We start from the raw sequence: 16,836 nt of genomic DNA, 5'->3' as shown, positions 1-16,836 counted from the left end.
GTGTCTATCATATAATTTAATAGAAGGAGGTCCAGTCTTTTTTCTCTATTGGCATAAACAGAACATCACACATGATTCCAAGATCGGAGAGGAGGAGCAGGCTAAATTTTCTTATAAAAAAGCATTTTCCAAACAAAAAATGGCAGCAATGGTGATAGCAAGTAAGTCAATTTCAAGTAATTCACCAAGTATTATTTTACCTTTTCAGGATTTAATTTGATTTATAATATATACATTTCTAGTTGAATGAATTAATTGCTGAGCAAAATAAGCAGTTAGGCACTACATGAAGTGGTAATTTATATACTTTTCAAAAGCACTGTTTTAGCAGATACAAGCTCTATTTTATATGGATAATTACAGACCTCTTTAAAAATGTGAATCGTATTTTTGGGTTTACATTTTACGCTTAGTTGTAGACTGATTTGATTCCTATTTGATGGGTAGAAAATTAATCCCGCATTAGTAAGCACTTAGCAGAGTGATTTAATAAGTTGGTTTCTAGACTGCCATACCCAAGGCCATGATAAGGAAGGAAGTCAAGCTTTGTTTACTTCATAAATGTTCTGTGCTCGGTCTCAAACTGATAGGCTTTGCATGGAATGTACTGTAGATAAGTCAGCTTTGTATCTACCTGTAAACACAAAGGAAATGCTACATAAAGTTTAAAATGATTTGGTCGATTTGGTCGTATTTCAGTGTTTGACCTCCACAGGTGTCTGGAGCCGGAAGTTTTTCTTTTCTCCCTTTACCTTTGCCTGCTGCGTGATCTTATCTACTCCCATTACTTCAAGGGGCATCTGTATATTATTCCTTCTCAGGACTCCGTCTCCAGCCTCCTTTCTCCTGATTTCCACTTGGCTGTTGCACAGGTGTCTCTGGGGTAACATGTCTAAGTCTGAGTACATTATCTTCCCCTAGACCCCCTTCCCTTCATGTTTTCCAGCCTCAGTGAACAGTTTCACCAGCCATCCAGCAGTCTGAGTTGCCAGGTGTCATCTCCGATTCTCATCCTTTCCTGGCCACACATCCGTTTAATCATCACGTTGTGCTGATTTTACTGTCTCACTACCTAAAGATCTGAAGTGGTTCCCTTCTCGCCAGCTTCTCTAGTACTACCTGTTACCATGGTCTCCTTCTCTAGTACTACCTGTTACCATGGTCTCCTTCTCTAGCACTACCTGTTACCATGGTCTCCTTCTCTAGTAGTACTTGTTACCATGGTCTCCTTCTCTAGTACTACCTGTTACCATCCTTCTCTAGTACTACCTGTTACCATGGTCTCCTTCTCTAGTACTACCTGTTACCATGGTCTCTTTTCTGGGTTAGCTTCATGGTTACTACGATGCTTTCCCACTTCTAATTTAGTTTCTACACAGGAGTTAGAGTGATGATTACGCTCTAAGTCCTGGGGGTTGGTATGGTAAGTAATAGGCAGTGAGCCAGTAAATAAGATCCTGACTTTGGTAAAGCTTCTGTTATGGAGTAGAGAGACAGTGACAGATGCCCATGATTATATGATTGACTGTGGTTGGGCTGAGCACAGACTCACCTGTGTGTAGGTGGATACAGAAGGGTTTCCTGTAGAGGTGACATTTAACCTGAAATCTAGAATTAATGTAGCTCTTTCTGCTTTTCGTTTAATTAGTGTTAGCACGGTATATCTTTCTCTATCCGTGTTTATTTAATCTATTTATATGTAAAATGGGTTTCCTGTGGATGACATATGGTTGGGTTTTGTGTCTTGATCCACTGTGACCATCCCTGTCTTTTAATTGATGCATTTAGATCATTGACATTCAGAGTGATTATTGATATAGTTGGGTTAATGTTTATCATATCAGTTTTCTATTTGTGGCCCTTGTTCTTTGTTCTCATTGTTGTCTTCCACTATTTTTCTGCCTTTTGTGGTTTTAATTGAGCATTTTGTATGATTTCATTTCTCTTCATTAGCATATCAGATGTATATATGATATATATAATCTCCTTTTTTAGTGATTGCCCCAGAGTTTGCAATATACATTTAAAATGAAATGTTCCTTTTTTAATGACTGTCCCAGAGTTTACAGTATACATTTAAAACGAACCCAAGTTTACTCTCAACACTGCTGCTTGACAGGTAGAGTAAGTAACTTAGAATAACAAAATACTTTTAATTCCTGCTCCTTCTCTTTAAAAAGAAAATTGTTTTAGAAATGAGATCTCGCTCTGTCACCCAGGCTGGAGTGCAGTGGCCTGAACACCCCTCACTGCAGCCTCGACTTCCTCAGCTCAAGTCATCCTCCTTCCTCAGCACCCCCTCAAATAGCTGGGACTACAGGCACGCACCACCATGCCTGGCCACTTTTTGTATTTTGTGTGGAGATGGGATTTCGCTATGTTGCCCGGCTGGTCTTGAACTCCTAAGCTCAGGCAGTCCACCTGCCTCGGCCTCCCAAAGTGCTGGGATTACAGGCCTGAGCCACTGTGCCCGGCCCTTGCTCCCTCTCTTATGTCATTTATTTAGCTTATACATAAACATACATAATTAAATATATTGATACTATTAGTAGTCTTTTGAACAAACTATTATCTGTTAGATCAATTAAGAATAAGAAAAATGAAAGTTTTTATTTTACCTTCATCTATTCCTTCTTTGATTTTCATTCTTTATGTAGATCTAAGTTTCTAACCTTTATCATTTCCTTCTCTCTACAGAATTTCTTTTAACATTTCATGTGGGCAGGTCTACTGGCAATACATTTCCTCAATTTTTGTTTTCCTGAAAAAGTCTTTATTTTTTCTTCACCTTTGACGGGTAATTTCACAGGGTACAGAATTCCAGATTAGTAGGTTTTTTTTTCCTCTCAGTACTTTATTTCATTCCACTCTCTTGTACATGGCTTCTGAGAAGCTGGCTGTGATTCTTTGTTCCACTATATGTAAGGTGTTTATTTTAGTCTGTTTTGTGCTGCTATAACAGAATAACTGAAAGTGGGTAATTTATAAAGAACACAAATTTCTTTTTATTTCTTCAAATTTATTTAATTTGTTTTCAACATTTATTTTAGATTCTGGGGGTATATGTGTGGGTTTTCTACAGAGGTCTACTGTGTGATGCTGAGGTTTGGAGTATGTTGAACCTGTCACCCAAGAAGTGAGCATAGTACTCAGAAGGTAGTTTTTCAACCCTTGCACCACCCCCTCCTTCCCCTTCCTTATATTCTCCAATGTATATTGTTCTCGTATTTATATACTTGTATACCCAGTTTTAGCTCCCACTTATAAGTGAGAACATACTGTATTTGATTTTCTGTTTCTGTGCTACTTTGCTTAGGATAATGGCCTCCAGCTGCATCCATGTTGTTGCAAAAGACATAATTTTTTTTTTTTTTTTCCTGAGACAGAGTCTCACTCTGGCACCCAGGCTGGAGTGCAGTGGTGCGATCTAGGCTCACTACAACCTCTGGCTCCCATGCTCAAGTAATTCTCGTGCCTCAGCCTCCTGAGTAGCTGGGATTAAGGCGCCTGCCACCATGTCTGGCTAATTTTTGTATTTTTAGTAGATACAGGGTTTCACCATGTTGGCCAGGTTGGTCTTGAACTCCTGACCTCAGGCAGTCCACCTGCCTCAGCCTCCCAAAGTGCTGGGATTACAGGCATGAGCCACTGCGCCCGGCCCAAGGACATGATTTTATTCTTTTTTATGGCTTCATAGTATTCCATGGTATATATATATTACATTTCTTTATTCAGTCCACTAATCATGGGCACCTAGATTGATTCCTTGTCTTTGCTATTGTGAACAGTGCAGGGATAGACATACAGGTACACGTGTCTTTCTGGTAGAATGACTTATCTTCCTTTGGGTATATACCCAGTAATGGAATTGCTGGGTCACGTGGTAGTTCAAGTCTCAGTTCTTTGGGAAGTCTCCAGACTGTCTCCACAGTGGCTGAACTAATTTACATTCCTACCGTCAGCGTATAAGTGAAGAGCAGAAATTTGTTGACTCACATTTCTGGAGGCTTAGAAGTTCTATATTAAGATGGCTACATATGGTGAGGGCCTTCTTGCTGTGACAACACATGGTGGAAGGCATCACAAGGTGGAAGGGCCAAGAGACAAGAAGGCATCAAATAATGGAATTAATCCTGCCCATGAGGACAGAGCCTTCATGGCCAAATCACCTCTTAATGGTCCCATCTCTTAACACTGATATAATGGTAGTTAAATTTCAACATGAGTTTTGGAGGGTACAGACCTTCAAATCATAGCACACACCTTTCAAGTATTTTGATATTTTTAGAAAATGACATGTTACTGAAACCATTTCAGTATCTATGAATATCTAAAACAGACATATACTTATCTTTAGCTATAAAAATCTGGCTTCTCAGTGTTTTAAAAAACCTTTGATTTTCTGTAGTTTGAAAATGACATGCCTCGGTATAGATTTTTGGACTTTTATCCTGCTGGGTCTTCTGTGAGTTTCCTGGATCTGTGGTTTGGTGCCTGGCGTTAATCTGGGAGAACTTCTCAGTCATTGTTACTTCACGTATTTCTTCTGTTCCATTCTCTCTTTATTCTTCCTCTGACATACCGATTACACCTATCTTGTACCTTTTTGTAAAATCATTCCAGTTCTCGGATGTTCTGTTTTTTTATAAAGTCTTTTTTCTCTTTGCTTCTTAATGTTGGTGGTTACTGTATTGAGATAGTTTCAGCTCAGAGATTTTTCTCTCCAGCTCTGTCCAGTGTACCAATAAGACACCAGAGGCATTCTTTATTTCTGTTGGTGTTTTTGATTTAGCAGTTCTTCTTGGTTCTTAGAATTTCTGTTTCTATGCCTGTATCTCCTGTCTGTTCCTGCATGCTGTCTCCTTTTCCATTGGAATCCTTTGCATATTAATTATAGTTCTCAAAAATTCCTAGTCTGATAATTCCAACATCCTTGCCATATCTGAGTCTGGTACTAATGCTTGCTCTGTCTCTTCAAACTATGTTTTTTGCCCTTTAGTATGTGACGTAGTTTGGGTGTGTCCCCACCCAGATCTCCTCTTGAATCATAGTTCCCATAATCCCCATGTGTCCCGGTGGGGACCAGGACCATGGGGGCCGTATCCCCCATCCTGTTCTCTTGATAGTGAGTGAGTTCTCACGAGATGGGATGGTTTTGTAAGGGGCTTCCTGCTTTGCTGGGCACTTCTCCCTCCTGCTGCCATATGAAGAAGGATGTGTTTGCTTCCCCTTCCACTACGATTATAAGTTTCCTCCACAGCCCTGTGGAACTGTGAGTCAATTAAACGTCTTTCCTTTATAAATTACCCAGTCTCGAGTATTTTTTCATAGCAGCATGAGAATGTACTAATACAGTGTGTCTTATACTTTTTTCTTTATAGCTACACATGATGTAAAAGGAACCACTGTAAATAGGCCTTTAGTAGTGTGATGGCAAGATGTAAGAGGAGAGGACTTATTCTATCGTTCCTTTTTTTTTTTTTTGAGATGGAGTCTGGCTCTGTCGCCCAGGCTGGAGTGCAGTGGCGTGATCTCGGCTCACTGCAAGCTCCGCCTCCCGGGTTCACGCCATTCTCCTGCCTCAGTCTCCTGAGTAGCTGGGACTACAGGCGCCGCCACCACGCCCGGCTAATTTTTTGTATTTTTAGTAGAGATGGGGTTTCACCGTGTTAGCCAGGATGATCTGGATCTCCTGACCTCATGATCCGCCCACCTTGGCTCCCTCTTTGTTATTTCTTAGAATTGGCTGTCCCTGGGAGGAGCAGGAGCAGTCTTCTCTGTAGTCAGAAAGGTGTTTAAAATGTCAACACATCATAATACAAGTAGAGCATCCCAAATAAAAAAATCTGCAGTGCTCCAAAATCCCAAATATTTTAAGCACCAGCATGACACCCAAAGGAAATGCTCATGGGAGTATTTTGGATTTTGGATTTTTAGATTTGGGATGGTTCAGCCAGTAAGTATAATGCAAACATTTCAAAATCCAAGGAAATCCAAAATCTGAAGCCCTTCTGGTCCCAAGCATTTCGAAGAAGGGATACTTAACCTGTATTCAGAAATAAAAATATAAAGAATATAGCCCTACACACAGTTGATTTTCAACAAAGGTGCCAACATAATTCAATAATGAAAGGATGATCTTTTCAACAAATTGTGCTGATGTGCACATGGAAAATAAATGATAAAAGTAACAACAATTCTTCACTAGATTGAATAAGATTTAGGTTTAATAAGGTTAAACTTAACGGCTAAAACTATAAAATCAAGAAAACATAGGAGAAACTCTTTGGATATGGGGTACATAAAATTTCCTATGTAGAATACAGAAAGCACTAAGCCTCCAAGAAAAATTGATAAATTGATTTTCATAAAAATTAAACCCTTCAGCTCCTTGACTTCATTAAGAAAATGAAAAGACAAACTATAGACTTGGAGAAAATATTTGAGACATCTCTCTCCCCCTCTTTCCCTCCTTTTCTCTTTCTCTCTTTCCTTCTCTCTGTCTCCTTCCAACCAAGAAGTTGTATCTAGAATGTATAAAGAATACTTATAATTTGGTAGTAAGAAAATCCAGTAAAACAGGTAAAAGATTTGAAGAGACACTTTAAGAAGATATACATTAAAAGATAATCATTGTCACTGGTCATCAGATAAATGAAAATTGAAACCGTAATGAGATATTACTACACATCCACTAGAAAGACTAAAATTAAAAGGACTGACCTTGTCAAGTGTTGGCAAGGTGATGGAGCAACTGGAACTCTTGTTCACTGGTGGTGGGAATGTAAAGTGTTATCATCGTTTTGGGAATGTTTAGTGGTTTGTAATTACCATGTGACCCAGCAGTTCTACTCCTAGTTATTTACCTAAGAGTTATGAAAACTTATGTCTACAAAAACAGCTTGTACATAATTGTTCAATGTTCCAAACCTGGAAACAAGTGAAATATTCATCCACAGATAAATGAATAAAGAGATGCATACTGTACTATTACTTGTCCATTAAGAGCAACAAACTTCTGATGCATAGTGAATCTCAAAACATTCTGTTGAGGGAATGAAGCCAGATGAAAAGAAGTAATACTGTTCTAGACTAGACAAAACTAATCTTATAATTATAGAGACGAAACCACTGAGTTGCCTGGGATGGAGGACTTGAAGGTAAGGGGCACAGGGGAACTTTTGGGGAGTACTAACATCTATAGCTTAATTTTGGTGTTGGTTATATGGAGAGAGAGATATATATATGTCATAACTTATCAAAGCTGGGTGTAGTGGCATGTGCATGTAATCTCAGCACTTTGGGAGGCTAAGTTCCATTGTTTGAACTCATGAGTTAGAGACCAGCCTGGACAAGATAGCAAGACCCCATCTCAAAAAAACAAAAACTTATCAAACTATACTGTTAAAATGGATACATTTTATTATACATAATGATGGTTTTTGCCATTAAAAGTAATTACTTTTGCACCAACCTAAATATAATTTAATAATGTAAATTATATTTCAAGTAAGTAGTTTGAAACATATTGGTCACCACAGAGTCATTAAATGTGCATTGATTTTATTTCTTTTTCTGTAATACAGTGATCACAATTTTTAAGCCACTCAAAGAATTAGACTATTGTTTGAAGAAGCCATTCTAGAAGGGTAAGAGTCAGGGCAGGAAGACCAAATAGGAGGCTATAGCAATAATCTGGATCAGAGATAATCTTAGCATCAAATTCAACAAGATTCTGTACATTAACCTTCCATTGCTTACTCAATCAAGCCAAAAGTAGAGAAGAGGTGTTTTGAGACTCTTTGGTATACAGACTTGTGGTTAATTTTCTCTTTCTCATCTATTTTTCAATTCCATTCTCCCAGTATACAGTCTTTGATTCTAGATCCTTTTTAGAATCTGCTTGTCAGGCTGACCTTCCCTCTCAGATGGGACTGTCCCTATGGGTAGCCTCTTTGACCCTGCTTCTGCAGCCTGTCCTCTTACCACCATTTTTTCACTCTCAGATGAGGCTAACCACATCCCTCCCCGCCACTCATCCATTGATGGCTGTTTCAGTTCACTTTGGGAGTAAAAAATTTGATAATTACTTGTACTGTGGAAGTAAAATACATGTGCGCCACCTACCGTATTCAGTTAGAAGCTGGTGTTGATATTTTGATTAATCTAGGATAGATATTTTTTCCAAATAAATTTGGAAGTCTGTGGAAGTGCATGATTTATTTTGCTCTCCAGCCAAACTATCCATTAAGTCATTTCATCTTCATATGATCCCTCATTAGATCAAGCATTGGCTAACTTTGTCTGTAAAGAACTATATAGTAAATATTTTAGGCTTTGTGGCCATATGATTTTTGTCATACGTGTTCAACCCTGATGTAGCATGAAATGAATGAATGTAACTAATGAGTGTGGCTATATCCCTGTTTTTATTGAAAACGTAGCACGAATTAGAATGTGCATGAATTTGAATTTTACATAAATGTAAGAATGTAGAATGAATTTTACCTGTAGGCCATGTATTTTTGGAACCCTGCTCTAGATGATGATTGACCGTAATTTCCATTTGCCTAAGAAGTAATCATTGATTCTTGTTCTTTTTTTTCCTCTTGTCAATCTTATGCCCTAAGACCATTTTCATGCCACATTCCTTCTGTATGTTTGGCCGTGTTTATCTAATTTGATTAAGACTAGTGAGAAGATGCTCTTGCTCTACATTTGATACAGCATTCAGTAAACTTTCAGAGTGATAAGTCTCATATCTATCACTAATCTCTAGTGTGCTCTAAGGAGATTTTTTGCAAGATCTTCATCAATACCTGTCAGTCAACTGTGGCTGTGAGACAACCTGCTTGGCCTTCCAGTTTTCTTTTCCCAGATTCTAGCTTTTCAGATCTGCTTGCATCTGACAATTTGTAATTCAATATTGGACTACATTTCAAGGAAAAGAAGGAGGCATTATTTATTTGCTATCTAGCAAACTGGATGTGAATGGAAAACTGTTGAGTACCTTTTATTTCCTGCAAGTTGCTATCAAGCAAACTGGATGTGAATGGAAAACTGTTGAGTATCTTTTATTTCCTGCAAGTTGCATGGCAGCTCAGCTATCCTAAGTTTTGCCCATAGGAAACCTCTGTAGATGATTGTGAATGGAGGGAGTCCTGAATATGTAGGAAAAAAATCATTGTGATATTTCACGTAGAAGATGTTTAGTTAATGTTATATGAAACTGTTGAATAAGTGGGCTCAAAAAATTCTTTTTTAAAATATATTTAAAGACAGCTTCTTCATCTTTAATGACCAAATATCTGAGGAAAATACTGTTGCAGATTTTCGATGATTGTAAGCCTAACTCGAGCAGGCTTCAAACCTGTTTTGACATAATTCGGATGTTTGTTAGGAATGGATATTACAGACTCAGAATTTTATCATTGGAAGACTGCCTTACAAATCTTTGAATCTAATCTTCTTATAGAATAAATACCTGGTGAGCTGATGTCATGAATTGGATATATTTTACCCAATCCAAGGTTCAATACGGATGACCCTTCTTACATTCTATCCCAAACACTAATGACCTACCCTGAAATGGATATCCACTCCAACCAAAGCTCAGTGTTTAACAGCATTTAAATGGGTTCTTGAGTGAGCAACAGGGACTTTGTATCTAAAGAGGAGAGGGAAATATTATGATAATAGTGCAAATGTTATTTTGCGTAAGAAAGAAGAAATAAATTGATTTTCTCTTATTAGTGTAGCATCTCATCAGTACACTCCTTTTGTAATCATGTAATCAAGACCATCTCTTACTGGTCAAAGAAAGAATTGTAAGAGTCTGCTTTCATTTCTTTTTGTATGGCCTTAATTTCAAATAATGATAATATATAGTAAATGTTACCTCCTTAATGGTACTGGCTTTAGAATAAATCATAAAATATGTACTGAACACCTGTTTCATGTAAGGTGTACTTAATTGGTACTATACTCATTTAAGAAAAACAGACATGAATATAGCTAAACTGATAAAACAATTTACTGAGTCTCTGAATTAAAAAAGATTGCGTCAGCATTACAGAACAATTCATTGAAGCTTTTTTTTTAACATTTAAAAATTAACCCATTCAATCATGCTTTGAGTTGCAACCAGATTTCCAAAATAAACATTAAAAAGTTAAGCTATTAAACCATAATTTTGCTGTCCCTTTCATATAAAAGTACTTCTCCCTGATTCTCAGTTACTAGACATAAAATTATATTTGTTTTTATTCATAAACTCCATGGTCTTTGTAGAAAATTTAAATCGTAATGGAAAGCTATAAAGAGAAAGACAAAAATAGCAATTTCTTTTAGGAAAAGCTGGAAAAAGTAACTTTCAGTATTTTAATCATCTTTTATTGTGAGCATTCTTTTTTTTCCTCTGAGACCTGGGGTCTCGCTCTGTCACACAGACTGGAATGCAATGGTGTGACCATGGCTCACTGTAGTCTCGACCTCCCATCTTAGCCTGCAGCATAGCTGGGAGTGATCCTCCCATCTTAGCCTCTGGCGTAGCTGGGAGTGATCCTCCCATCTTAGCCTGTGGTGTAGCCGTTAATACAGGTGCATGCCATCATGTCTGTCTAACTAAAAAAAAATTTTTTTTTTGTAGAGACTGGATTTCCCTATGTTGCTTCCGCTGGAACATTCTTAAATTTATTTATTTATACTATTTAAATTTTTTAAAAATAAATTACTTTATGAATAATATTTCTGTATTAACAATATGCACATTAAAATTTTGATATTCATTACTAAATACCCATCAGAAAGATCAGAGCAACCCACAACTCTACTAACAAGGCTGGAAAATGCCTATTTCCCCAAATCCCAGATGTTTCTAAATACTGCCAGTTATATTGATTTTTGCCCAGTTACTGGGACACCTATGTTATCTAATTTTTATTATCACTTCTTTGAGCACTGGTGTGGTTTGTATTACTTGTCTATTGGTTTCTTTTTTTCAGTCGTGAATTTCCTATTCATTTCCTTTACCTTTATTTATATTTTTTGAAATATTCAAAAGTTATTTGTAAGACCTTTTTGTATACTGGAGACATTTAACACTATGTCTATATACATATTTTTTAGATTTTTTTCATGGTTTATTACCTTTAAACCTTGTTTCTGGTTTTCTTCCCCCGTTATACAAAAATTCTTTATTGTTATGTAATTTAATATATATTTCTTTTCCTTTATGGTTTTTACATTTTGTGTTCTGTTTAGAAACACTTTTTCCACCTTAATATTATAAAATATTTATTTCTGTAGAGCAATAGTTCAACGATAATTATAGAATTGTATTTTGTTTCATCTATTTAGTATATATGACCTCCTTTGTGATTTAGTTTAGCTCAGTGGTTTTTCAACTTTAGCTACTCATGGAATGCCCTTGTCTTGATCTGTTTTTGTGCTGCTGTTAACAGAGCCCCAAAGACTGGGTAATTTATAAACAACAGAAGTTTATTTGGCTAGTGTTTCTGGAGGCTGGGAAGTCCAAGATTGAAGGATTGTATCTGTAAGGACCTTCTTGCTGCATCCTAACATGGCGGAAGGTATCACGTGACAGGAGCAGGCTCCCGAGAGGGAACAAGAAAGGGCCGGACTGGCTTTTATAACAAACCCACTGTTGCAATAGTGACATTAAATCTGTTCATGAGCGCTGAGGTTCTGAAAGACCCCACCTCTCAACATGTTGCACTGGGAATTACGTTTCCAGCACATGAACTTTGAGGTACACGTTGAAACCATAGCAGCCCTGCAGTGGGACGCTTGATTCTCTCTCATGGGTACTGTCAGAATCCCTAGGGTGGGTCTTAGGCTCTGTATTTAAAAATACATTCTTGTGTATGTGTGTGGCACGTATAACTGTAGCATTGTTCCAGATCTGGGCTTCTCGGCTCTTTTCAGACCCAACTCCCGTTTGTATGAGAAATATTTTTATTGCCCTCTCTACTGTCTTGAAATTATACAGGTAATGCAATGTATCTAGTTACATATTTTCAAAACATTAATATAGTGCCAAAATTGGAATATAAGGAAAAATAAAATTAAAACCTATGATAAAATAATATGTATTTTAGTATGTAAATGCTGAGGTATGATTAGACTGGAAGACATCATTAGTCACATATTTGCACCTATACATAGAGTCACTGTGAGAAGGGAAGTAGAGATGCGGGTCAGAAGGCGTGCTGTATTGGTAATTCACATATTCTAAGTGGTGTTGCCTTCAGTGATATGACTTTAATTGAGTAATTTAGGTAAAATTCTTAAAATACAGTCTTCCTTTGATTTACCTAGAAAATTCAGTGCTGTTAGGATTATGTAAAAACAAGCTCTTTGTTTTTAAATGTAAAAGGAGATTTAGTTCTAGGCTAAGACAATTATAAACGAGTGTTCCACCTTCATAGAATTTGGTAGGACACTTAAAAGTTGCATTGGAGCTGGGCGCGGTGGCTCACGCCTGTCATCCCAGCACTTTGGGAGGCCGAGGCGGGTGGATCACCAGGTCAGGAGATTGAGACCATCCCGGCTAACACGGTGAAACCCTGTCTCCACTAAAAATCCAAAAAAACTAGCCGGAGGCGGTGGCGGGCACCTGTAGTCCCAGCTTCTCGGGAGACTGAGGCAGGAGAATGGCGAGAACCCGGGAGGCGAAGCTTGCGGTGAGCTGAGATCCGGCCACTGCACTCCAGCCTGGGCGACAGAGCGAGACTCCGTCTCAAAAAAATAAAAATTAAAAAACAAAAGTTGCATTGGATTTGGATAATTCTTAATTTTGTAGGACTGTCCTACACAGAACGTCTGGCTCCTTTGGTTCCTGCTCATTAAGTGCCTGTAATTTTCCGTAAACATTGTGACAAATAAAAATACCCCCATAAATTTCTCAAACAACCCTCAAGATCGGCGTCACTCCCATTGAGAACTATTGATGTGGTTAATTAGTTTATGTTGTGAACTGTTATAAATACTATAAAATACATTATGAAAATGTATACATTCTGAAGTTGTTTTTTGAGTCATGCATGCACTGAAAGAATTGTTATAGATGTCATTTCCTTTTTTTTAATCATAAAACTCTTGTCTCCTTTTGTTTTTGCTTCTTAATGCAATATTTTAATTTCCTTTGTCTCTCAAGCCAATTTATGCTTATTGTACATCATTGTTAATTTTCAGTTATGATAACAGAAAATACAACAGCCAATGTTATCAGCAAAATCTTAATTATATCCTGTATTGGAAGTAGTGTAAGAAAATAGGAAAAAATGTAAATCACGAAGGTTGTCTTTTGAGAAATTGGCAAATATATATGACAAATGTGTCATTGAGGTCTTGACCAAGGTTAGTTTGTTGAGTGAAGATAATGCCTTTTATTTTTGTATGGTTGTCACGTTTTGCTTCAAAGTCAAAAGGGGCTGCATAAAAAGATTTCTTTGTAAGCCTTTTCTGTGGAATGCTTCTATTTGTAACTCTTATGGTAAGATATGATAGGTGAAGCTGAATGATAAATTTTAGCAGTTAATGTTATAAAAAGAAAAGGAATGGGCTGATACGTGGTACCATATTACAGACCAATTTTAAGTGGTATGATTGCTTTCTCTATTTATACCTAAATGATCTGATTTGGTTTTTAGATGGAAATAATGAACATATTTTTGCTGAAGCAAATGAGAAAATGAGTATAATTTCAGGCAATGATCTAGGAATAAGTTTAAGAAACATTTTGTCTAGTTTCTAGTTATTGTTGAGAAATAAGAGCTCAATATCAATTATTTTAAGGACCTAAAGTTGTTTTAACAGGAATTTCCCAAAATTTGGATGTTTAATTCCAAACGTTGTCATCTAACTGATGAGTTGTTTTTTATCTGGTGTACATTTTGTAGTTATTTCACCCTGGTAAGCTGTCAGGAGGCTGAGCTGCTCAATTAGGTTTTAACAGAGGGGTTATGGCTAATCTCTTGTAGCTAAAATGAGCATTGATTAAAATCTGCTCTTAAGCTCTTTTGCCTCAAATTATCTCTGCCTTGTTTTGCTGAGTGCAAGCCCTGTTCAGCTGGACAGAGGCATTTGAACAGAGCCTAAGGTACTTTCTGATAGACCCATTGGTACTGTGTTATCTGTTCCTGCCTACACACTGTGTCCAGGAGAGCATCTGACAGGTTTCTCAGCTTCTAGAATCAAAGGAAAACTTCCGCCAAACTTATGATTCTCCCTTCTATCAGTGAAAAACCAAAAAAGTCCACACTCTTGTTTCTTGTGAGTGCAAATGAATGTAAATTTGTTAGCTTAACCCACTCACATGCAAAGACTGGGTGAAAAAAAAAAAATATATATATATAGAGGTATATCTGAGTCAGTGAATACCAGCCTAACCTCCTAAAGAGTGACAATAACAAGCATGGGAAACAGTGTTAAATAATTTATACACATTTCTTTAGTGCATTTAGAACTTTTAGGATGCTAAGTATATTTTGAATCTCTAAGTAGGGTCAACATGATATTGTGTTTTTAAAACTTACTTGACAATTGTACCATATATATTTTAGGCGTCAACACATATTGGTAGTTGCTAATTGCTAGTCCGGGACTAGCCCCCTGATCAACAGAAGCTTGTTGTTTCACTGAGTTGTCTTTTAATATTATGCTTTTCAGTGAGTGCTGATATTAAGAGTCATATGAAAGGCCATTATAGTTGTGAACTGTTGTTAAGGAGATTGTTCAGTGTGTTGATTACCATTCTTGGAATAAATCCCTCCTGTGATTGAATCTTGGTGAAACTATTTGTTTTTACTTTCTGTCAGTTGAGAATTACATAAACCATCATGCCTTCTTTTTTGCCTTGCTTGTGAGGCAACTCAAATAAATGTACAAACACTCAAATGTAATGCACAAATTATTCAGCTTTCATGTTTAGCATGCTAAGAATTTTTACTCTATATTTAGGCAGTCTGATAGTTAGATATCAGCTTTTGAGCCTTTCTTTATCTCTAATAGAGGGATAATACCTACCATTTAGATTATTATGAAAATCAAATGAAACGTGCTTTGTTACTTGCTTAGTCATGTGTCTAGTACCTTGTAGAATGGTAAGTAGATGCTAGCGTGCTTTCCTTTTTCCTCCTTCCATAATTTTAATATTTTCTGTTTCTGGTTTTGCAGTCTTAGTTCATACACATCTTTACTTTGATTCAGCTCAGTCTTGCTTAGAAGTGAGTGAAGTGTAAATACCTATGAACAGCACATTGAGAGGGTTGTCACAGAGGAAGTGAGGCAACCGTGAGTAGCATTGATGGAAGGAGTGATACACCTGTTAGAAACAATGTCTCCACCATTTGGGTTGCTAAGAAATAGAAGACAGACCAAGCTGTCACCCAGCAAGTTGACATGGATAGTCGTTCTGAGCAAAATACTGGCTTGACATTGAACCTGAGTCACAGTTTTGAAGTAGCTGCAGCTCTCGAAACTTTTGGTTGTGCTGTATGTTTCTACTGCTGGTGGAAGTGACAGCAGTCCCTTTAAGGAGGATTTTATAGACCCAGAAATTGGGGAGCAGATTTCTAATTTTTGAAATAAGAATGAGTAGGGGTATCAGGCATTTCAGTAATGGAAATTCCAGTTTTCAGAATATAACGTGAGAGACATTTGATTGAGGCTGCTGCTTCTCACCAGGGCTACATATTAGAGGACCTGGATTTTATTTCCATATGAAAGTGATTCTGTGTGAAAACGGCCATGGCCTTTCTGATCCAAGGCTTAGGGATAGTGTCCTTCCCTTCAGTCCGTTCATCCGTACACTGGCAACTGACTCAGTGGTCTCTTTAGCCAGACCAGCACACGGCTAGGATCATGGCTTAGGTGACCGTATCATTTGTCATCAAAACCAGAACTTTTCAGAGTGAAAAGGGGCACTATTAATATTTAAGCCAGGACATAGATACAAACCTAGACACATCCAGGACAAACTGGACATGTCATGATTTTAGCGAACAGCTCTTTTTATGTTGCTTTTAAAACAAAGAGGTTTTATATTTGGGGGTATGTTAGCCCTCCTGATATTTCTGTAGCAGCACAGAAATTCAGAAGGCTGTCATCCCTGTTTTGAGTCTTCTGAACCATGTGTTTTATTTTCTAATTTGGAGTGACATTTTCTTTTTGTATTCAAAATGACTATTGTTGAATCCTGTTTAATCAGTTCAAAGACCATCTTATACATTATTAAGTAAGCTAGAATGGCTCTTTCTTTGGGCTCCACTAGCCAGGTAATAACCAGGGGACAAATGAAAGCACAGAGGTGAAGCTGAAGCTTTTAATGTCCTTGCATAGTAATTGCATACTTGGCAAAGACTCATCCTGGATTATTTTCAGATTTAGAATATTGCTTTTATTTTCTATTGTGCAGTTACATTTTGACTATTAAAATTTAATGTTCATGACTCTCGATGTTCAAAAGCAGTATAAATGAAAGTTAAATTTTAGGTCACCTATGTTCTCCCCACTCTTGTCTTAATAGAAAAAAGCTTGGCCGGACCACAAAAGGGAATGCAAATGCCTTAAAAGCTGCAAACCCAGATACCCTCCAGACTCCGTTCGGCTTCTTGGCAGAGTTGTCTTCAAACTTGTGAGTATAAAACTCATGAAATATAGCTGGGTTTTGATTAAATGAGCATATGCAGTTGCATTTTCAGGTATACCTCAGAGATGTTGCAGGTTCAGTTTCAGACCACCACGATAAAGCAAATATTGCAATAAAATGAGTCTCACAAATTTTTTGGCTTCCCAGTAAATATAAAAGTTATG

General features: G+C 37.3%; 1 protein-coding gene across 2 annotated transcripts in view; it reads left to right on the top strand.

Annotated features, from left to right (window-relative positions):
* SMYD3 (SET and MYND domain containing 3) overlaps positions 1–16,836 on the top strand; it is a 743,226-nt gene that overhangs the window by 146,673 nt on the left and 579,717 nt on the right. For both annotated transcript variants that reach the window (XM_025385514.1, XM_025385504.1), the window contains exon 3: positions 16,550–16,657. In XM_025385514.1, coding sequence (XP_025241299.1) covers positions 16,550–16,657 — 108 coding nt within the window. The remainder of the gene's footprint in view (positions 1–16,549; positions 16,658–16,836) is intronic.

This window comes from Theropithecus gelada, chromosome 1, assembly GCF_003255815.1.
Source record: "Theropithecus gelada isolate Dixy chromosome 1, Tgel_1.0, whole genome shotgun sequence".
In the NCBI taxonomy this organism is placed as follows: Eukaryota; Metazoa; Chordata; class Mammalia; order Primates; family Cercopithecidae; genus Theropithecus; species Theropithecus gelada.
This window is presented reverse-complemented; position numbering and strand designations above follow the sequence as displayed.